Genomic DNA, 24360 nt, shown 5'->3' with positions numbered 1-24360 from the left:
CATTGATGATGAGCTTTTTTTCATGTTTGTTGGCTGCATAAATGTCTTCTTTTGAGAAGTGTCTGTTCATATCCTTCTCCCACTTTTTGATGGGGTTTGTTTTTTTCTTGTGAATTTGTTTAAGTTCCTTGTAGATTCTGGATATTATCAGATGTATAGATTGCAAAAATTTTTTCCCATTGTGTATGTTGCCTGTTCACTCTGATGATAGTTTCTTTTGCTGTCCAGAAGCTCTTTAATTTAATTAGATCCCATTTGTCAATTTTGGCTTTTGTTGCCATTGCTTTGGTGTTTTATTCATGAAGTTTGGTGTTTTATTCATGCTTTGGTGTTTATTCATGCCCATGCCTATGTCTTGAATGGTATTGCCTAGGTTTTCTTCTAGGATTTTTATGGTTTTAGGTCTTATGTTTAAGCCTTTAATCAATCTTGTTAATTTTTGTATGAGGTGTAAGGAAGGGATCCAGTTTCAGCTTTCTGCATATGGCTAATCAGTTTTCCCAACACCATTTATTAAATAGGGAATCCTTTCTTATTGCTTGTTTTTGCCAGATTTGTCAAAGATCATATAGTTGTAGATGTGTGGCATTATTTCTGAGACCTCTGTTCTGTTCCGTTGTTCTGTATATCTGTTTTGGTACCAGTACCATGCTGTTTTGGTTACTGTAGCCTTGTAGTATAGTTTGAAGTCAGGTAGCGTGATGCCTCCAGCTTTGTTCTTTTTGCTTAGGATTATTTTGTCTATGTGGGCTCTTTTTGGGTTCCATATGAAATTTAAAGTAGTTTTTTTCCTATTCTGTGAAGAAAGTCAATGGTAGCTTGATGGGGATAGCACTGACCATAAAATACTTTGGGCAGTATGGCCATTTTCATGATATTGATTCTTCCTATCCATGAGCATGGAATGTTTTCCATTTGTTTGTGTCCTCTCTTATTTCCTTTAGTAGTGGTTTGTAGTTCTCTTTGAAGAGGTCCTTCACATCTCTTGTAAGTTGTATTTCTAGGTATTGTATTGTCTTTGTAGCAGTTGTGAATGGGAGTTCACTCATGATTTGGTTCTTTGTCTATTTGTGTATAGGAATGCTTGTGATTTTTGCACATTGATGTTCAGTTTCTCATTATTGTGTATGATGTTGGCTATGAGTTTTCTTATATGGCCTTTATTATATTGCAGTTGTTTCCTTCAGTCTTTTTTTGTTTGTTTTTATCATGAAAGGGTATTCAAGCTTGTTAAATGCCTTTTATGTGTCAATTGAGATTATTGTGGTTTTTGTCCTTCATTCTGTTAATAGGATGTATTATACTGAATTTCTGTATGTTGAACCATCCTTGCATTCTAGGAGTAAGTCTTACTTGATCATGATGTAAAGTCCATTTAATGTGTTGTTGAATTCAGTTTGCTAGTATTTTGTTGAGGGTATTTTTTTTTTATCATTATTAATCAGAGGTATTATCCTGTAGTTTTCTTTTAGTACCTTTCTGTGATTTTGGTATCATGGTAATGCTGGCTTCATAGAGTGAGTATGGAAATTTTCTGTCCTTTTCAATTTTTTAAAGAGTTTGGGAAAGATTGGTTCAGTTCTTTAAATGTTTGATAGAATTTTCCAGTGAAGCCCTTTGGTCCTGGGCTTCCTGTTGCTTAGACGTTTTTGATTACTGATTGAGTATCATTACTACTTATAGGTCTGTTCGTAGTTTTATTTCTTTATGATTTTGAAGACTGTTTCTAGGAAGTTATCCATTTCTTCTAGTTTATTCAATTTGTTGATATATAGTTTTTCATAACAGTCTCTTAGGCTCTTTTCTATTTCTGTTACAGTAGTAATGTCTCCTTTCACTTCTGATTTTTGTTTTTTCAGTCTTTTTTTTTTTTATAGTTAAAGGATTGTCAATTTTATCCACTTTTTCAATGAGCCAATTTGCAGTTTTGTTGATTTTTTTTTTCTATTCCCTGTTTCTTTTATTTCTGCTCTAATCTTTATGATTTTCTTCCTTCTGCCAACTTTGGGTTTAGCTGTTCTTTTTCTTTTTTTTTTTTTTTTGAGACGGAGACTCGCTCAGTTGCCCAGGCTGGAGTGCAGTGGTGCAATATCAGCTCACTGTAAGCTCCGCCTTCCGGGTTCACGCCATTCTCCCGCCTCAGCCTCCCGAGTAGCTGGGACTACAGGTGCCCGCTGCCACGCCTGGCTAATTTTTTGCATTTTTAGTAGAGACGGAGTTTCACCGTATTAGTCAGGATGGTCTCAATCTCCTGACCTCGTGATCCGCCTGCCTCGGCCTCCCAAAGTGGTGGGATTACAGGTGTGAGCCACTGTGCCTGGCCTAGCTGTTCTTTTTCTAGTATCTTGTGGTATAAATATAGCTTGAGCATCCCAAATCTGAAATTCTGAAATCCAAAATGCTATAAAATCCTAAGCTTTTTCAGCACTGACATGACACTTAAAAGAAATGCTCATTGGAGCATTCTGGATTTCAGATTTTTAGATTTGGGATGCTCAAATGGTAAGTATAATGCTAATATTTCGATATTCAAAGAAATCCAAAATCTTCTGGTCCTAAGCATTTCAGATGAGGAATACTCAACCTGTAAAAAAATCAGGAGCTGAGTGTGTTTTCTAGTTGTGGTAAGCTGTGTCAACTTCTCTCTGGGATGTTACACATTTTCTGGTGCTGCCATGAGCCTGTGCACTCGCCTTTGTTCTCGATGCCCCACAGGCATCCAGAGTATGCTGGTTCCCCAACAGCACCCATGTCAGTTGAGACAGGAAACAGTCCCTTGGACAGCCCTCCAAGCAGCTGGAATGTTGAACATGTGTTCTACTCTTCTCTTTCTCTCCAAATGGAGAAGCCTTTTAATCCCAAACTATTAGTTTGGAGTGGTAGGGGGAAGGATGCTGATGTTGAATTTCAATACAGATGTTCTTGGCTTTGAGCTTACCTGGGGTACTGTGACTTCCTAATTGGTTTCTGTCATTGTCATAAAAGCTTTTTGGATCATATATTGTTGCTAAAGTCAGTGTTTTTGTCAGGGAGCATGGTCTTGGGCTTTCTATTTTGTCATCTTGCTGGCCTTGGTGTCCAGAGTTTTCATTGGGGGTCCATGGTGTAGGCATTAAACAAAAAAAATTTTTTTTAATTTTAAATTTTTGTAGAGACAGGTTCTCACTATGATGCCCAGGCTGGTCTCGAGCTCCTGGACTCAAGCAATCCTCCTGCCTTGGCTTCCCGAAGTGCTAGGATTACAGATGTGAGCCGCCACACCCAGCCTGGGTATCATTGATTGAATCATTGTCTATGCAGTTGACTTAGCCCATTTCTTCTCTGCAGAGTGGGTTGATATAATTTGGCTGAAAACCCTAAACCTCTAATCACATCGATCTTTCTGGCGTGGCCATTGCCCACCTGAGTCATGTCCTTAGTGTAAACTGTCTAGGAGCCCACCATAAGTCTCCTTGTTAGCATCAACTATCAGATGTGGTTGGAGGGTTTAGAAGTTACTCCCAAGACCCTGGGGACAAAAGTCAGCCAAATTCCTTGTTACAAATGTTTATAGAAATCGAATCACACAATACAAAATAATTTTTTCCTAAATAGAAGTTTAACACTCTTAAAAAAGTGATAGATTCTTCTTTTTAATTTTTGTTACTGCAGTATTTAAACTATTTGAAGGACTGTTTTGTTCTCTAAACAGTAACGAATGCAATACTATTCCTTTAATTTATACCTTTTTTTTTTTTGAGACAGAGTCTCGCTCTGTCGCCCGGGCTGGAGTGCAGTGGCCGGATCTCAGCTCACTGCAAGCTCCGCCTCCCGGGTTTACGCCATTCTCCTGCCTCAGCCTCCCAAGTAGCTGGGACTACAGGCGCCCGCCACCTCGCCCGGCTAGTTTTTTGTATTTTTTAGTAGAGACGGGGTTTCACCGTGTTAGCCAGGATGGTCTCGATCTCCTGACCTCGTGATCCGTCCGTCTCGGCCTTCCAAAGTGCTGGGATTACAGGCTTGAGCCACTGCGCCCGGCCTAATTTATACCTTAAATGAGTATGTTACTAAAACACTAAGTGCTAGGATAGAAAAGTGGAATTAGGCTCACGTGGTGGCTCACGCCTATAATCCCAGCACTTTGGGAGGCTGAGGCAGGTGAATCACATGAAGTCAGGAGTTCAAGACCAACTTGGCCAAGATGGTGAAACCCTGTCTCTACTAAAAATACAAAAAATAACTGGGCATGGTGGCGCATGCCTGTATTCCCAGCTACTTGGAAGGCTGAGACAGGAGAACCCCTTGAACCTGGGGGGCAGAGGTTGCAGTGAGCTGAGATCGCACCATTTCACTCCAGCCTGGGTGACAGAACAACATTCCGTATCAAAGAAAAGTGAAATTAGTCTTTTGATTAAAAAAAAAAATTGTCATGCCTGTTTTTTTTTTTTTTTTTCTGGGTATAAAAGTAATGTGTTCATTGTTAAAACAATTTTTTTGGAAAAGAGTTGCATTTAAAATAACAAAAGTCTTTTAATGTTTTATTCCCCACTCTTCTTTTGTTTCTGTCAATATGGAGCACATTGAAACGCATTTTATGTTAAAAAAATAATACAATTGAGAAAACGACCTAGGGTCGTTTCCTAGGGTTTTGTGTCATTTTTTCGTACATAACACTACATGTAAACATACACTACATAACACACTACAGTATTTTCCTATGTCAGTAAATAATCTTTAAATACAGTTTTATTGTTTCTCTATTTTTTCATGTTAACATTATTTCTAGTTTAATGCATAAATTAGTAGATATATTAGATAATTTATGATTTTTTCTTGATTGATATTCAAGAACTTAAAGGTTAATAATTATTGGTATTGATACCTTACCTTCTCATCTTGTTCATGATAATACCCAGAGCTATTCTTTCAAACTAGTTAGCTTTCTCTTTTATTTATTTTATTTTACTTTTTTTTTGAGACAGGGTCTTGCTCTTTCCCCATGCTGGAGTGCCATGGTGTGATCACAGCTCACTGCAGCCTTGATCTCTCAGTCTCAAGTCATCCTCCCATTTCAGCCTGCTGTGTAGCTGGGACTAAAGGGGCATGCCAGCATGCCTGGCTAATTTCTTTGTATTTTTTGTAGAAATGGAGTCTTACTATGTTGCCCAGGCTGCTCTTCACTCCTGAGCTCAAGCAGTCCTCCTGCCTTGGCCTCCCAAAGTGCTGTGATTACAGGTGTGAGCCACTGGGTCTGGCCAGCTTTCTTTCTTTCTTTTTTTTTTTTTTTTTTTTTGAGACGGAGTCTGACTCTGTTGCCCAGGTTGGAGTGCATTGGCGCCATCTTGGCTCACTGCAATCTCCACCTCCTGGGTTCAGGCCATTCTGCCTCAGCCTCGCCAGTAGCTGGGACTACAGGCGCCTGCCACTACGCCCGGCTAGTTTTTTGTATTTTTAGTAGAGATGGGATTTCACCATGTTAGCCAGGATAGTCTCCATCTCCTGACCTTGTGATCCACCCGCCTCAGCCTCCCAAAGTGCTGGGATTACAGGTGAGAGCCAAAGCGCCCAGCTACCAGCTTTCTTTTTCGTTGTCTTGCAGTAGGATTAGAGCTTAGACTTTATGTTTTCTTAGGCTTTTTCTTTCAAATACCTGTTTTCAGGATTTTCTAGTGTTGATGCTTTAGGCAATACTTTTAATGTCCCCTCAGTTTTTATGAAAAATGCATAGGTTATATTTCACATGTATATGTTTACATATTTGGTGTAAATTTGTTTTTTTCTTTTTTTTCTTTTTAGTTTAAGTTCTGGGATACATGTACATAAAGTGCAGATTTGTTACATAGGTGTAAATGTGCCATGGTGATTTGCTGCACCCATCAACCTGTCATCTACATTAGGTATTTCTCCTAATGTTATCCCTCTCCTTGCCCCCAAACCCCCACAGGCCCCGGTGTGTGATGTTCCCCTCCCTGTGTCCATGTGTTCTCATTGTTCAGTTCCCACTTATGAGTGAGAACATGTGGTGTTTGGTTTTCTGTTCTTGTGTTAGTTTGTTCAGAATAACAGTTTTCAGCTTTATCCATGTCACTGCAAAGGACATGAACACATTCTTTTTTAATGGCTGCATAGTATCCCATGGTATATGTGCCATATTTTCTTTATCCAGTGTATCATTGATGGGCATTTGAGTTGGTTCCAAGTTGTTGCTATTGTGGTGTAAGTTTTTGTGTATATTTTAAATCTATTTTTCTTGCAGGCAAGCCATTATTTTCTTCTTTTTTTTTTTTTACTTTTTTTTCATTGCTTTAATTGAATATTTATAAGAGGGCACTATGCTGGAGATGTGAGGATAAATTCTTAAGAAAATTTTAAAATATGGGTAGAGAGTAATAGATGCTTACATCTGATATTATGCATGGGTAGGTTTTAAAGTTTCATTGATGAGTCTAAAATAAATCTAGTTTTGGTTGTTTCCTACCCTTGCCAGGGTCCTGTATTAATAGGAAGTTCACAGGGTGGTGTCAACATTGAAGATGTTGCTGCTGAGACTCCTGAAGCAATAATTACAGAACCTATTGATATTGAAGAAGGCATCAAAAAGGAACAAGCTCTCCAGGTATGTTGTATTCCTGAAAAATTTCTACCTTATCATTAGAGAATTATGATATTTAAAGATAACTATACAACTGAAGTATTGTCAAAACTTATTTAAATATTTTGAGTGTCAGGTGGATCATAAGGTCAGGAGTTTGAGACCAGCCTGGCCAATATAGTGAAACCCCCATCTCTACTAAAAATAAAAAAAAAAATTAGCCAGGCATGGTGGTGCATGCCTGTAGTCCCAGCTACTCGGGAGGCTGAGGCAGAAGAATCGCTTGAACCCAGGAAGCGGAGGTTGCAGTGAGCCCAGATTGTGGCGCTGCACTCCAGCCTGGGTGACAGAGTGAGACTCTGTCTCAAAAAAAAAAAAAAAAAGTCACTATACCATTACCCTGTCTAGTAAAATTAACAATAATTTCTTTTTTTTTTCTTTTTTTTTTGTTTTTTAGACGGAGTCTAGCTCCGTTGCTCAGGCTGGAATATAGTGGCACCATCTTGGCTCACCACAGCCTCTGCCTCCTGGGATCAAGCAATTCTTCTGTCTCAGCCTCCCAAGTAGCTGGCATTACAGGCGCCAGCTACCACACCTGGCTGATTTTTGTATTTTTAGTAGAGACAGGGTTTCACCTTGTTGGTCAGGCTGATCTTGAACTCCTGACTCCAGGTGATCCACCCACCTCGGCCTCCCAAAGTGCTGGGATTACAGGCGTGAGCCACCACGCCCAGCCAACAATGATTTCTTAGTATCATCGCTTACTTAGTCATTCAAATTTCTCTAGTTGTTTCAAAGCAATTTTTCATCTACAATTTGTTTGACTCAGGATCCAAATAAGGTCCTTCATTGTTATTTTATTTATTTTCTTTGAGATGGAGTCTTGCTCTGTCACTTAGGCTGGAGTGCAGTGGTACGATCTTATAATATAATAATGCTAGGCACTATTTCCACTCATCACCATCAGGAAAAATGCTATATAATCTTAGATTATTTCTTCATGTATTCTTGTAAACCAAGTATTTTCTTCCTCATCTAAATTTCACTCTCATCATCTTCACATAACTACCTAATAAATCAAATCTGTGCCTTTTAAACATTTATATCATTCATCTGCCAAAATTATTTGCTTTACTCTCCATCAGAAACATTTCTCTATCTCCTTTAAACCTTTGTGCCGGTCAAATTCTTGCACTTGGCTGGGCACAGTGGCTCACGCCTATAATCCCAGCACTTTGGGAGGCCGAGGTGGGCAGATCATGAGGTTAGGAGTTCGAAACCTGCCTGGCCAACATGGTGAAACCCCATCTCTACTAAAAATACAAAAATTAGCTGGGAATGGTGGCGGGTGCTTATAATCTCAGCTACTTGAGAGCTGAGGCAGGGAAATCGCTTGAACCCGGGAGGCAGAGGTTTCAGTGAGCCGAGATCATGCCACTGCACTCCAGTCTGGGTGACAGAGCAAGACTCCGACTCAAAAAAAAAAAAAAAAAATTATTGCACTTGCTGTACTTCAATACCATAAACTTATTTATTTTTTTTTTTTTTTTGAGACGGAGTTTCACTCTTTTTGCCCAGGCTGGAGTGCAATGGTGTGATCTCAGCTCACCGCAACCTCCGCCTCCAACAAAATGTGCCACCATGCCTGGCTAATTTGGTTTTTTTTTTTTTTGAGAGAAGTCTTGCTCTGTCGCCCAGGCTGGAGTGCAGTGGCCGGATCTCAACTCACTGCAAGCTCCGCCTCCCGGGTTCGCGCCATTCTCCTACCTCAGCCTCCCGAATATCTGGGACTACAGGCGCCCGCCACCTCGCCCGGCTAGTTTTTTTTTTTTTTTTTTTTTTTTTGAGACGGAGTCTCGCTGTGTCTCCCAGGCTGGAGTGCAGTGGCATGATCTCGGCTCACTGCAAGCTCCGCCTCCCGGGTTCACGCCATTCTCCCGCCTCAGCCTCCCAAGTAGCTGAGACTACAGGCGCCCGCCACCACACCTGGCTAGTTTTTTTTTTGTATTTTTAGTAGAGACGGGGTTTCACCATGTTAGCCAGGATAGTCTCGATCTCCTGACCTCGTGATCCACCTGCCTCGGCCTCCCAAAGTGCTGGGATTACAGGCTTGAGCCACCGCGCCTGGCCTGGGCTAGTTTTTTGTATTTTTTTTTTTTTTTAGTAGAGATGGGGTTTCACCGCCTTAGCCAGGGTAGTCTCGATCTCCTGACCTCGTGATCCACAACCTCTCCCTCCTGGGTTCAAGCTATTCTCCTGCCTCAGCCTACTGAGTAGCTGGGACTACAGGTGCACGTCACCATGCCTGGCTAATTTTTGTACTTTTTTAAAAGTAGAGATGGGGTTTTGCCATGTTGGCCATGCTGGTCTTGAACTCCTGACATCAGGTGATCCGCCCTCATCGGCCTGCCAAAGTGCTAGGATTACAGGCGTGAGTCACTGCGCCGGGCCCCTTCATATTTACTGACTGATTTGTCTCACAGGTCTTCAAAAACTTGCAGGTTTCTCTTTTTTGCCGTCTTCATCTTTTTTCTTCCAGTTTAGTTGTTGAAGAAACTGAGGTGATTATCATTCATTATTTTTTGTAGTCTGGATTTTATATCTCCATGGTTTAAGTGGTTGAACATTTAAAATATTCCTGTGTCCCCTTTATTTTCTGTAAGTATAGAATGGATGGGACACTGTCTTATATATCTCCATGATAGAGCTGTGGTTTATGAATGATTTTAAGAATTCATTGAATGCTGTGGTCCTTCTTTCAGTTTGTATATGTTCACAATAAAATTTTGCCTACAGTTTTACTGGTCTTCTCTATTGTCCTTGTGTGCTCCTTCCCCTCCATTCTTCCCCTCACACAAAAAAGTCCCCATTGAGTTTAATATTATGGCCTGTGAGAGTTGCTTGGTAGTATTTGTAATGCTGCTATTGAATTAAATTGTTTGTTCTGGATATAAAAATAAGTGACTCATCTTTTCGTTTGTTTGTTTTTGAGATGGAGAGTCTCGCTCTGTCACCCAGGGTGGAGCGTGCAGTGGCACGATCTCGGCTTGCTGCAACCTCCACCTCTCAGGTTCAAGCAATCCTCCCACCTCAGCCTCCCAAGTAGCTAGGATTACAGGCATGCACCACCATGCCCAGCTAACTTTTTTTTGGTATTTTTAGTAGAGACAGGGTTTCACCATATTGGCAGGCGGTTCCAGAACTCCTGATCTCAAGTGTTCTGCCTGCCTGGGCCTCCCAAAGTGCTAGGATTACAGGTGTGAGCCGCTGTACCTGGCCTAGTGACTCATCTTAAAAGAAAAGTTCGAATATTGAACTTTGAAGTTAAACATTTTTATTTTTATTTTTATTTTATTTTATTTTTTTTTGAGATGGAGTGTCGCTCTATTGCCCAGGCTGGAGTGCAGTGGCGTGATCCTGGCTCACTGCAAGCTCCGCCTCCCGGGTTCACACCATTCTCCTTAAACATTTCTTCATGAGAAACTATGTCAGAATAAGTTTATGGCTGGGCGTGGTGACTCACGCCTGTAATCCCAGCACTTTGGGAGGCCGAGGTGGGTGGATCACCTGAGGTCAGGAGTTCAAGACCAGCCTGACCAACATGGAGAAACCCCGTCTCTACTAAAAATACAAAATTAGCGGCCGGGCGCGGTGGCTCAAACCTGTAATCCCAGCACTTTGGGAGGCCGAGGCGGGCGGATCACGAGGTCAGGAGATCGAGACTATCCTGGCTAACGCGGTGAAACCCCGTCTCTACTAAAAAAAAAAAAAATACAAAAAACTAGCCGGGCGAGGTGGCGGGCGCCTGTAGTCCCAGATATTGGGGAGGCTGAGGTAGGAGAATGGCGTGAACCCGGGAGGTGGAGCTTACAGTGAGTTGAGATCCGGCCACTGCACTCCAGCCTGGGCGACATAGCAAGACTTTGTCTCAAAAAAAAAAAAAAAAAAAAAAAAAACAGAATTAGCCAGGCATGATGGCACATGCCTGTAATCCCAGCTACTCGGGAGGCTGAGGCAGGAGAATTGCTTGAACCCGGGAGGTGGAGGGTGCGGTGAGCTGAGATCACACCATTGCACTCCAGCCTGGGCAAAAAGAGTGAAACTCCGTCTCAAAAAAAAAAAAAAAAAAAAAAAGAATAAGTTTATGGTATTGAAGTACAGCAAGTGCAATAATTTTTTTTTTTTTTTTTTTTTTTTGAGTCGGAGTCTTGCTCTGTCACCCAGACTGGAGTGCAGTGGCATGATCTCGGCTCACTGAAACCTCTGCCTCCCGGGTTCAAGCGATCTTCCTGCCTCAGCTCTCAAGTAGCTGAGATTATAAGCACCCGCCACCATTCCCAGCTAATTTTTGTATTTTTAGTAGAGATGGGGTTTCACCATGTTGGCCAGGCAGGTTTCGAACTCCTAACCTCATGATCTGCCCACCTCGGCCTCCCAAAGTGCTGGGATTATAGGCGTGAGCCACTGTGCCCAGCCAAGTGCAAGAATTTTGACCGGCACAAAGGTTTAAAGGAGATAGAGAAATGTTTCTGATGGAGAGTAAAGCAAATAATTTTGGCAGATGAATGATATAAATGTTTAAAAGGCACAGATTTGATTTATTAGGTAGTTATGTGAAGATGATGAGAGTGAAATTTAGATGAGGAAGAAAATACTTGGTTTACAAGAATACATGAAGAAATAATCTAAGATTATATAGCATTTTTCCTGATGGTGATGAGTGGAAATAGTGCCTAGCATTAGCAAATTGCTGTCATAATGAATTGATCAGAATTTGTAGTTTTCAAATGTTTAAGCCTAAACATTTGGTTTTAGTTTTTGGTTTTTTAGGTGAGTTATGACATAGTGAAAAACTTTCATAATAAAATGGTACTTTCATATTATTCTTTATTTGAAATAGGTCATAACAAAAGATTACATTCCTTAGTGCTTTTTGTTTGTTTTTTGGAGACAGAGTCTCACTCTGTCACCTAGGCAGGAGTGCAGTGGTGTGATCTCGGCTCACTGCAACCTCCACCTCTTGAGTTCAAAGCAATTTTTGTGTCTCAGCTTCTCAAGTAGCTGGGATTATAGGCATGCGCCACCACACCTGGCTAATTTTTGTATTTGTAGTAGAGACAGTGTTTCACCATGTTGCCCAGGCTGGTCTCAAACTCCTGGCCTCAAGTGATCCATTTGTCCTCCCAAAGTGCTGGTATTACAGACATGAGCCACTGCGCCCAGATTACATTGTTTAGCTTGATCATTTATTTATTGGCATTTGGCTCTTTGTAAATATCTTCTTCATCTTCAAAGAATTTAAGAATTTTTTGTTCTTGAAAATCAAAAGAATGTGTTACAACCTTAGATAGCAAATGAAAAATAGGAAAGAATTCTCTATAGTGTTCCTGAGCAGTGGCAGCACTGTTAGAATAAACATATAGACATGTACCCTCTGTACCAGTGGTTCAGAATTGCTTGTGAAACTTGAAAAATGATAGATGCTTGATCCAGTGTAAAACTTGTCAACCAGAACTTCTGAGTTGGGACCTTGATATTGTATTGTTTAAAAGCTCTATGGGTATCTCTAATTGGGAATCCCTCAAGACTGTAAACTCCTTTATTATATTATAAAGTTAAATATCTTTATCTTTTGGGCCTAGCACAGTGCCTGGAATTTATTAGGTGCTCGGTACATTTTTGAATGAATGGGGTAACACTCATTTGACTGAATGACATGCATTCTTATTGCTTGATAGACACTCTTTATAAATTACACAAAAGGTAAAATAGGGTCTTCTAATATTTTGGCTTTTATTTGGACTATTGGGGTTGCCACATTCTATATTTTTAGTAGAGTCAGGGTTTCACTGTGGTGGCCAGGCTGGTCCCTAACTCCTGGCCTCAAGCGATCCGGCCCCCTCGGCCTTCCAAAGTGCAGGGATTACAGGCGTGAGCCACTGTGCCTGGCCCACATTTTATATGTAGTTTTAATAAGATATAAGCCTCTTCTTTCAGCTTAGGTTGGCCATAAAGCTTAGGCAGTATGGACATTATGGAATAAACCCTGGAACTGGAATCTAGGCCAATGGCAAGTTACTTGATCTCTCTGAATCTCTTTCTCATCTATAAAATGGGCATAATATCTACTCTTTGAAGATTTTGAGTAAAAAGTTTTGTTTAACCATTTAGTAATGGTAGCTGCTATTTCAGTAATTAATGTTTGACTATAAATGACTCATTTATCGTTTAAGTGACAAACTACAAGGCTTTTTATTTACAATAATGTTGATTAGACATATGCAAACCACCTATAATAAAAAGAAATACTGATTTCAGCTTGCACAGAAGATGGGATTTCCACCTAATATTGTGGAATCAGCAGCAGAAAACATGGTCAAGCTTTACAGCCTTTTTCTGAAATATGATGCAACCATGATAGAAATAAATCCAATGGTGGAAGATTCAGATGGAGCTGGTAAAGTATCTTCTTTTGTCTAATATGATTATTCATTTATTTCTCTGTTATATGCTTCCCTAAGGAAGTTAAACTCATAGAAGTTAAAGAAATTAAACTTCTACCTATGTAGAAGCTTTTTAAAAAAATAACAAATAGAACGAATATGAACAAATATTTTTTTTTTTTTTTTTGAGACGGAGTCTCGCTCTGTCGCCCAGGCTGGAGTGCAGTGGCCGGATCTCAGCTCACTGCAAGCTCCGCCTCCCGGGTTCACGCCATTCTCCGGCCTCAGCCTCCCCAGTAGCTGGGACTACAGGCGCCCGCCACCTCGCCCGGCTAGTTTTTTGTATTTCTTAATAGAGACGGGGTTTCACCGTGTTAGCCAGGATGGTTTCGATCTCCTGACCTCGTGATCCGCCTGTCTCGGCCTCCCAAAGTGCTGGGATTACAGGCTTGAGCCACCGCGCCCGGCCGAATATGAACAAATATTAAACTCATTAAAACAAAACAAAAAAAATAAAACACCTTATAGAGACATGCACAAAGGGGTCGGAACTGCACTGTCCAATACAGTGACAATCAGCCCCATGTAGTTATTAAAATTAATTAAAGTTACATAAGATTTAAAAATTCATTTACTTAGTTGCACTAGTCATGGTTCAAATACTCAATAGCCAAATGTGGTTACCATATTAAGAGAGCACACATATAGAACATTTCCATCATTGCAGAAGGTTTTATTGGGCAGTGCTGGGTTAGTGTATCCAGTGTGGTGGTGATTGAGCTGTAATTTTATGGAATTAGCTATCTGGATATATAGATTGCATACTATATACATTTTGCATCTTTCTTTATTCACTTAGTAACATATCCTGGGGAACTCTTTATGTATATGGGGTCTTTATATATTAAGGATGTCAATCTTTTGTCTGACATTTGGTCTGAATCTTTTTCTGAGATTGTACTTTATTGTTTAATGTTATTTGATTTTTGGGGAAATATTTTTGTTTTTGCATGTACTCAAATCTCATTACTTTTTTTTTTTTTGAGACTGAGTCTTTGCTTTGTTGCCCACACTGGAGTGCAATGGCGTGATCTGGATTCACTGCCATCTCTGCCTCTTGGGTTCAAGTAATTCTTCTGCCTCAGTCTCCCAAGTAGCTTGGACTACAGACATGCACCACCACACCTAGATAATTTTTTTTGTGTTTTTAGTAGAGGTGAGGTTTCACCATGTTGGCCAGGCTGGTCTTGACCTCCTGACCTTAGGTGATCTGCCTGCCCCGGCCTCCCAAAGTGCTGGAATTGCGGGCATGAGCCCCTGCGCCCAGCCAAGTTCCATTACTTTTATACTGAGATATTTTTTTTTCTCCATCTTTTACACTTTTTTTTTTTTTTGGAGATGGAGTCTTGCTGTGTCGCCTAGGCTGGAGTACAGTGGCGCGATCTCGGCTCACTGCAAATTCCGCCTCCCGGGTTCACACCATTCTCCTGCCTCAGCCGCCCGAGTAGCTGGGACTACAGACGCCCGCTGCCACGCCCGGCTAATTTTTTGTATTTTTTTTAGTAGAGACAGGGTTTCACCATGGTGTCGATCTCCTGACTTCATGATCCGCCCACCTTGGCCTCCCAAAGTGCTGGGATTACAGGCGTGAGCCACCACGCCCAGCTTTCTCCATCTTAAGATCAGTAAATATCCTCAATGTGTTCTGTTTTTTCTTTTGGGTCAGTTTAGTCAGATATGTTCTATTTTTTAAATTGTTTCTTTTTTACTTTTAAATGTTTAATCAATTAATATTTTACTTTAGCTTTACTTTTAGTTTTTTAGAGTATCTTATTCTATTTTTAGTAAAGCTAAAGTAAAGGTTCTGCAGTGAGAACTTTATTTTCTTTTTTTAAGCTTTCAAGTAAAGCTAAAGTTCTGCAGTCAGATTAAATTATGGCATTAAGATATTCTAAAAAACTCTAATAGTAAACTGCATGAAGACACACTTGGAATTTAAAGTCCAAATGTGATAAGATCCAAAGGACCTTCATAACTGAAGTCCTACATCAAATTCTCTTATTTGAGGCAGAAGTTCAAGGAAATTGATGTTCTCTCTAATTTGTTGTTTGATTGACTATTATCTAGAGGAATTATGGATTCTAGGTGGAGTGGGATTCTTTCAACCATGGCAATTTTGACAGTTTCTCATGGGAATGGGTTGAGTTTCTTCATGGTCTCAGAAGTTATTATTGTTTGAATTTTAAGTCTCTTATGTGTTTCACATTTAAAGATATATAACATATTAATATATACAAGTTTATCACAGCTTTGACTCCTCAGTTACCAAATTTGGGGAAATAATAGCACCCCAAAACCTTAGCCATTCACTGGGAACAATTATCCAAAGCATTACTATGTTCCCAGAACCTTGGCCTTAGTTTTATCAAAGATTGTGGCAGAAATTCAGTGGTATCTGAGTGAAGAAGAGTAGACAGATACTAGTCTCACCAGAATACCAGTCATCCTGATTATTTTCCTGTGGACTGAAACTCAGGAGAAATCTCCAAGCAAAAATTGATTTTGGTACTATGCATTTGTTATTTCTAGAGAGGAAAACTACCAATGTGTCATCTCCCCTGTTGAGTACCATGAAATAGGCACCTCCGTGTGAACTGAGAATGGGCTCTACTGATATTCTACCCATACTTACTTGTGAGCATGTATTGTCAGTGGCTGCTTCTACTGCCTGTTACAGACCTTCTGCCTAAGAAATCTCTTTCCTAGGGATTTTACCCTGAGTATTTTTCCATTGGAGAATCGCCCTCAACTGCTTCCTCAGTAAACCTACCTTGATCTTCTGGAGTGTCCTCCAGAGGCCTAGCAAGGACTACTGCCTTCACTAGGTGTTCCTCATGCCCCTCCCCTCCTTTTTAAAATTTAATGGGCTACCCAGTATTTAGAAAAACACTTTTTTAAAATCCAAATACTGATTTTAAAAACCTTAATACTGAGTCACAAATTAAAAAGTATTAGCAGATATCCAAGAATTCATAACACAGATAATGATCTTTAAACACAAAGCAATAACATTGGAAATTAATATAAAATATTGTATTTTTTAATTTTTTGAGACAGTCTTGCTGTGTTGCCCAGACCGGAGTACAGTGACACAGTCACAGCTCACTGCAGTCTTCTGGGCTCATGCAATCCTCCCTTTTCAGCCTCTTGAGTAGCTGGGACTATAGGTGCGTGCCACCATGCCTGGCTAATTTTTAAAAAATTTTTTTGTAGAGATGAGCCCTCAGTCTGTTGCCTAGGCTCGTCTCCAGCTTGTGTGCTCAAAGCCATCCTCCCACCTCAGCCTCCTAAAGTGCAGGGATTAAAGGTGTGAGCCATCACACCCAGCTTATTTTTTTTTAAATTTAAAGAAAATACTTTATGAATTAATGAAGAAACAATAATGGAAATGAGAAAATATTTCAAACTGAGCAACTGCAAGGAATGTATTGTTCATTGTGTGGAGTACTCATTATCAAAGGGGTCAGTTTCTTAGTATTTAGGTTGGTGCAAAAATTGCAGTTTTTGCCATTTTTTTAAAAAAAACAGTGATTACTTTTGCACCAGCCTGTATAACTTAAATGTAGTTATCTAAAGATTAACTAAAAACTGTCCAAGAACCATTCAAGAGTGGATCCTTATCCAGTTTATATGGAAAGCAAAAGCATAAGAATTGCCAATTTTTTTCCTATTCAACAGCATTAATTTAATTTAATGGGTGATATTTTGCTGAACTAAATCATTCCTTACTGTGAATATGGTACCATGTAGGCTTTTTTCCCCTTACTTTTAAATTTATTTTTGATACAAAAATAAACAGTATAGGGAACTCCTAAATACACTTTCCTCAACATTGCCAGTTGTTTACATTTCACTCTATTTTATTCTCTTTCTGTTGTCTTTCTGTCTGCGTAAACTTGCATTTGTGTGTATAAAAATATATTTGGAACCATTAAGGGTAAGTTGGAGACATTGTTCTTCTAGTGTCTAAAAGCAAGAACTTTTTTTTTTTTTTTTTTTGAGACAGTCTCGCTCTGTCGCCCAGGCTGGAGTGCAGTGGCGCAATCTTGGCTGACTGCAAGCTCTGCCTCCTGGGTTCTCACCTTTCTTCTGCCTCAGCCTCCCGAGTAGCTGGGACTACAGGCGCCCGCCAACACGGCTAATTTTCTGTGTTTTTAGTAGAGACGGGGTTTCACCATGTTAGCCAGGATGGTCTTGATCTCCTGACCTCATGATCTGCCCGCCTTGGCCTCCCAAAGTGCTGGGATTACAGGCGTGACCCAAGAACATTTTCTTATATAACCTGACTACATTTATGAAAACCAAGAAATTTAACACTGAGAAAATATTATCTAATTCAAAATACATATTCAAATGTAGCCAGGTGTCCTAGGAATGTCCTTTATACTATTTTCCCCTAGGACCAGGATCACACATTGAATTGAGTTGTCACGTCCATTTGACCTGGAACAGATCTTGAAGTTTGATTTGTTTCTTGACCTTATGTTTTTGTTGTTCCTTTTTTTTTTTTTTTTTTTTCTTTTTTAAAGAAGGGGTCATTTATTTCGTAGAACGCCCTTCAGTTTGTGTTTCTCTGTTTGATGTTCCCTCATGGTGTTTTTTTCCTTCATAGTGCACGTTGTCAGAAGGTACATTATGTTGGTTTGTTCCAGTATTGATAATGTTAACTTGGCTTACTTGTTTAAGGTAGTGTCCAGAAGGTTTTTTCATTATAGAATCATTATTTTTTCCCATTGTAATTACTATGAAATTTGTGGGAAAATGTTATACTACTTGTCAAACTTTTACCCATTAGTTTTGGCATCTACTGATGATTTTCTAACTACATCATTACTTCTATATTTAATAGTTGACTTTGTATTAAAAGAAGAGCTTTCTCTTCTGCCCCATTCGTTTGTATTAGGATGGGCTTATCCATTCTTTAATCAATGAGTTACCCATTTTAATCATTATTTTGTTGGACGGACTGTCCCAGATTTGGCCAGTACAGGCCACTTTCAGGCTTGCTCCTGTGGCCTCTTTTTTTTTTTTTAAATAAATGAAAAATTATAAATAAAATTATAATTTAACTTACAATATTGAAACAAATACACTTTCAGGAAGTTGTTAAAATAATACGGTCTTGCATGCCCTTCACCCATTGATGACATCTTATTTAGCTGTATACACCCACATAGTTAGTTGACATTGGCTCATTACTGTTAGCTAGACTAAATATTTTATTTAGTTTTCACCATTTTTTTTAAACGTTTTAAACCTGCAGTCATTTGTGTGTGTATGTATAATTTATTCCTTACATAGATTTGGGTAGCCACCACCACAATCAAGATACAGACTGTTCCATCAATACAGGAGACCTCTTTGTATTCACAACCTCTACCAATTCTTTCCTACCCTGTCCCTGTGCCCTGGAAATCACTAGTCTATTCTCCATCCTCTATAGTTTTTTTTTTTTTTTAATTTTGAGAATGTTATATACATGCAATCATATAATATATAACCTTTTAAAGTTGACCTTTTTACTATACATAATGCCTTTGAGGTCTATCCAGGTTGTTGCATCTACCAATAGTTTCTTTTTTATTGCTGAGTAGCATTCCACTGTATAGATAGTACCTGATTTCATTCAACTATTTACACTTTGAAGGATATTTGGGTTATTTCTAGTAGTTTGCTGTTACCAACAAGCTGCTACAAACATTTTCAAGGTTTGTGTGACTGTAAGTCCTCCCTTTGTCCTTTTGATATGCCCATATTATTATTTGAGCAAGGCTTTAAATTTTGTGCAACAATATATTCCAGGATTGTCTTCTGTTTTCCTTGTCACAGTTTGGCAATCCACTGTTTCTCCAAAGGACCTTGGCTTCTTTTTGTGGAAAACGATATTTATTAATAGGTACCAAGATAGACATACTACTTAATGCATATTGCTAATATTGTGTCATTGCTTCTAGGCCTTTTCAGCAAACACAGCCAAGAAGTATGTGTGTGTATGTGTATGTGTATGTTTGTACACATACATAAAAACACACCTATGTTTATGTCTGGTTTTTTTTTTGTTTGTTTGCTTGCTTGTTTGTTTTGGGACCAAGTCTCGTTCTGTTGCCCAGGCTGGAGTGCAGTGGTGTGATCTCAGCTCACCTCCATCCCCCGGGTTCAAGAGATTCTCCTGTCTCAGCCCCCCGAGTAGCTGGGATTACAGGCACATGCTACCATGCCTGGCTACTTTTTTTGTATTTTTAGTAGAGGTGGAGTTTTCTCCATGTTAGCCAGGCTGGTCTTGAACTCCTGACATCAGGTGATCTGCCCACTTCAGCCTCCCAAAGTGCTGGGATTACAGGCGTGAGCCACCGTGCCTGGCCTTCTATCTGTATTTTTAAAAAAAATTTTTTGTAAGGCCGGGCGCGGTGGCTCAAGCCTGTAATCCCAGCACTTTGGGAGGCCGAGACAGGCGGATCGCGAGGTCAGGAGATTGAGACCATCCTGGCTAACACGGTGAAACCCCGTCTCTACTAAAAAATACAAAAAACTAGCCGGGCGTGGTGGCGGGCGCCTGTAGTCCCAGCTACTCGGGAGGCTGAGGCAGGAGAATGGCGGGAACCCGAGAGGCGGAGCTTGCAGTGAGCTGAGATCCGGCCACTACACCCCAGCCTGGGCGACAGAGCACGACTCCGTCTCAAAAAAAAAAAAAAAAAAAAAAAAAAATTTTGTAGAGATGGGCCCTCAGTCTGTTGCTTAGGCTCGTCTCCAACTCGTGTGCTCAAGCCATCCTCCCACCTCAGCCTCCTGAAGTGCTGAGATTAAAGGTGTGAGCCATCACACCCAGCTTATTTTTTAATTTAAAGAAAATACTTTATGAATTAATGAAGAAATAGTAATGGAAATGAGAAAATATTTCAAACTGAACAACTGCAAGGAATGTAGTGTTCATTGTGAGGAATACTCATTATCAAAGGGGTCAGTTTCTTAGTATTTAGGTTGGTGCAAAAATTGCAGTTTTTGCCATTTTAAAAAAAATCTCCAAATGTATACTGATAACTCTAATTCCACTTGAGTTCTTCAAGGTTCATTCTAGTTTTACCACTTTCTATATTTATAATTTTCTTATTCAACATTTATATAAATGGCTTTTATTAGCTTCAATATATTTATTCATTTTGTTACCAAAACACCAGGGCTTTGGTCTAGGTCCTGCTGCTTCCCACACAGAAAGCCAATCACTGAGAGGTATTGCCAAAGAAGAAGGGTTTAGTTGGGTGCTGCAGCTGAGGAGATGGGATCTCATTCTCAAATCTATCTCCCTGAGAGACTAAAACCAGGGGTTTATATAGCAGGGAAGAAAGGTAACAATGTGTAAGAAACAAAACCTAGGGAGGGGCAAGGAAGCAGTAATAATGAATGAGGGGTCAGAGTCTCATTGTCTGCATGTGGTGATCTGGTGAGTTTCAGTTCTTCGATACGTTTGGTTTGAGAGGTCCCAAGGTCCCTTCCTGAGGAAAGAACTCATAAGTCTTAAGCTTTAAGACCAGAAAGGTCAATTTCTGTGTTTATCCAAAAGAATAGTCTATGGGAGACTGTTGGGTCAGTTTCAGTCTTCCCTTTCTATTTATCAATTCCTCAATCATGAGGAATCCGGTCATTGATCTTTCTGGCGCTTCATGCTGAGGAGGGGTGTCATAGGCAGCTCCATACCATAGGTGACCATGTAGTCACCCAGGAATCAAAGGTTCATCTCATAGTTTCTTCTCCATACCATAGGTGACCATGTAGCCACCAAGGAATCAAAGGTTCATCTAATAGAGAGTTTCTTCTGATACATGTTTCTCTCTCTGGTCTGCCACTTCCACCAAAGACAAATCACAGCAGGATCTACCTGCAAAATAAGCTTCTACCAATCTACATGCAAAATAGGCTTCAGTCTATTTTGGATATGAACACTTAAACATTTTTATTCTCACCTTTTTCCAAATAACAGAATATATAATGTACTGTTCAGAAATTGTCTTTTATTGTTATTTTTGTGTGTGTGCCAGAAACCTTAAAGCTCTTGTAGTTCTCTAGATCGTTAGAGGTAAGCAAAACCCACCATAGTTTAAATGGCTGGTGTTCTCTATCAATTTTTAAAGGCTTGACCAAAGTAGCTTAGGAACTTTAGATAAATAAGGCAAATTGTAGAAGGAAATAAAAGCTTTCCATTAGGAAATGAAAAAGTTTATGGTTTTCTATATATATACATATACAAGCAAAACCCACAGAAGAACAACAGCAAATGAAAATTAGAAGCAAAAACAAACAGGAAACCCAGCCTTCAATCTGTCCCCTACTCAGTCTACCCTGGAGGCTAGAGTGTTCCCATAGCCTCCCAAAAAACCACATGATGAATATTTTATTCCTGGTATACAATTCAGTAATCTTAAGTCCACCAATATCACCATACATCCTGTGCAATCAAGAAATTCATTCTAGGCACATGACCAGTAAATAATTCAGTGCCAGCACTATCCATGCAAAACAACTAACATAGTGTGAAGCAATGCAAGTATGTATGTATGTGAAATTTGGGTCTTTGCTAAATCTGGCTTCATACTTAACTATTAAGAATTGTTAAATTGCCGATGCATTTCTTTACAGTATTTCTAATTTTACCTTCATCAAGACTAAGAGCTTTAACTATGAAATGTTAATTAGCCAAATTTCTCTAGTTCTCAGGTTTTAAAGAATCTATTATCTAAACCTTTTCTGTGTTCCGTTTTCTCTTTATGTGCATGAAGATAGACACACTGGAAAACCAGAAAAGCTACATATGACTTACACAGACCATCCATGACATACCTGAGCTTTCCAATCAGTCCCAGATTTTTTTCCTCTTCCTCCTCCTCTTGGACTTTCCCATCAGTCCCAGATTTTTCTCCTCCCCCCTTCGCCTCCCCCTTCTTCTTTCTTTTTTCTTTAAATAACATTTTACTCCAGGACAGCAATTTACCATACAAGATCCTTTCACATACAAAATTACTATCTTGGCTTTATAGCCTTCCTTACCAAAAATACATGATCTTCATATACAAGCTGATTAAAATTAGGTTTATACAGTTCTATTAAAATTAACTTTAACATTAATAACATATCAGATAAAGGAAAATTTTGGTTTTTGCTTTTGAACAAAATGTTTGTGTAATATTAAGAGATGAAAGATTTTGTTTACCTTCTGATTAAGCTGCAGGGAGAAAATGGAGGGGGAAGGGCCAGACAGGTTTAGTTGGCATGCTATCTTTATTACATCTTATTGTTTAGGAAAATGAGTCCCTCTCTATCAAAGAGTAAATGTTTTGTATAACTTTGGCTAAATGAATGACATTTTACAGTGATAACAAGTGTCTTAAAACTTTGATATTTGCCAAACTTTCTATAAGCAAAATTTCAAGATCTAAATTCAGTCTTTTTGACCTCAAACTATTTTTTTTTGGATATTAGGTTCCCTGACATCCAGGAGAGCTATATTAGGCTTATTAAGCTTGTTACGTTAGAATTATACAGGAAGCATTCTCATATGTGAGGTGGTATTTAACTGTCTTAGGGTTATATTTATATAGATATGTTGTTAATATGTATTCCAGGATTGTATGACATTCCTGAAATTCTGATGTGCCTTAATATATGTTGTCAGTTGTAATTATGATTATGTTAAATTGTTGTATGCCACACAAGTAACCTAATTACCTTATCAACTGTGTCTTCATGACTGTCTTATGGCTTTTGACATGACAGTTGATATATTACTCTGATTCTCCTCAAAAAGTGATTTATAATCACCTACGGTCCAGGGCTTGCTTCTTTGGAGGAGTTCATGAAAAGGACTCTTTAATGCAGGTTTCTAAAAACTTTGGGAGTTTGTGCCCCTGGATTAGAGAGACCTTCCAGGATACTAATTAAAGAGCTAATGTGTTTATAAAGATTGCTAACCCAATATGAAGTACAGCAGGAGTTGATTGCATGGACTGAAATAATGGAAGACTAAAATAATTTTTATGGCTTTTGTTGTTTGAAATATTGCTGATTCTTGTTTGTTTTTTGTTTTTCAAAGTCTGGAGAATATGTTCCTTTTGAGCTATATATAGCCTTGATATATCCTTTAAGTGTACTGAGTAGAGGATACTTTTGTAAGTAGAATTTGAGGCATATTTCTCTCTCTGCCTAATTTCTCCAGAATTTGGAAACTATTTGTGAATATTCTTAATTCATGGAAATGTGTGTGTTTGCATACATTTAATAAAAACCTGTTTTCTGGCCGGGCGCGGTGGCTCAAGCCTGTAATCCCAGCACTTTGGGAGGCCGAGACGGGTGGATCACGAGGTCAGGAGATCGAGACCATCCTGGCTAACACAGTGAAACCCCGTCTCTACTAAAAAATACAAAAAACTAGCTGGGTGAGTTGGCGGGCGCCTGTAGTCCCAGCTACTCGGGAGGCTGAGGCCGGAGAATGGCGTGAACCCGGGAGGCGGAGCTTGTAGTGAGCTGAGATCCGGCCACTGCACTCCAGCCCGGGTGACAGAGCGAGACTCCGTCTCAAAAAAAAAAAAAAAAAAAAAACCCGTTTTCTTTTGTAATAGGGCACAGCTGGAGGAACTGGCTATTTTCCTAGGACTTTGACTAAAATGACCTTGTGAGATGTTCCAGCAAAGACAATTTGGAAGAATCTATGGGCAATGATTCTTGTTGCACTGTGTGTGGGTAATCAGGCCAAGTATATGGGACTGAAGTTCTTTGATACATTTTTTTTCCAGAGCCCTGAAGGTCCCTTCCTGAGGAAGGAACTCAGATAAAACAAGTATAAGCTTCAAGCTTTAAGACCAGAAAGGTCAATTTCACTGTTTATCCAAAAGGACAGTCTGTGGGACTATTGGGTTGGTTTCAATTTGTTCATGTATTTTTGTTGTTCTTTCCTACCCATAGATCAAGATTTACCAACATTGGCATTATTGACATTTTAGGGTAGGTTGATTTTTTTGTTGTTATGGGAGGCTGTCCTGTGCTTGGTTGGACGTTTAACAGAATGTTTATCCAATAGCATTCAGATGCCAGTAGCATCCCCCATTTTGACAAACAAAAATGCCCCCAGACATTTCGTGATGTCCCCTTTGGGACAAAACTGACCCTTCTTGAAATTTACCACTTTAGATTCAGATTTCCACATGTTATATGCCTTGAGCCTGAAGAACTTTCTTTAGCATTTCTCTTAGCGCAGGTCTGCTAGTGATGAATATTGTTGCCATTATTCTGCAAATGTCT

General features: G+C 39.5%; 1 protein-coding gene across 9 annotated transcripts in view; it reads left to right on the top strand.

Moving 5' to 3' along the window:
* Positions 1–24360, top strand: part of SUCLA2 (succinate-CoA ligase ADP-forming subunit beta) — a 70747-nt gene that overhangs the window by 23683 nt on the left and 22704 nt on the right. For 6 of the 9 annotated variants that reach the window (XM_074022005.1, XM_045377230.3, XM_074022004.1 and 3 more), the window contains 2 exons: positions 6467–6595; positions 12890–13028. In XM_074022005.1, the coding sequence (XP_073878106.1) occupies positions 6467–6595; positions 12890–13028 (268 nt within the window). Of the gene's footprint in view, positions 1–6466; positions 6596–12889; positions 13029–24024; positions 24064–24360 lie in introns of all 9 variants that reach the window. The other 3 variants (XR_012426947.1, XM_074022006.1, XM_074022007.1) reach the window with 1 other exon arrangement.

This window comes from Macaca fascicularis, chromosome 17, assembly GCF_037993035.2.
Source record: "Macaca fascicularis isolate 582-1 chromosome 17, T2T-MFA8v1.1".
NCBI classification, from domain to species: domain Eukaryota; kingdom Metazoa; phylum Chordata; class Mammalia; order Primates; family Cercopithecidae; genus Macaca; species Macaca fascicularis.
This window is presented reverse-complemented; position numbering and strand designations above follow the sequence as displayed.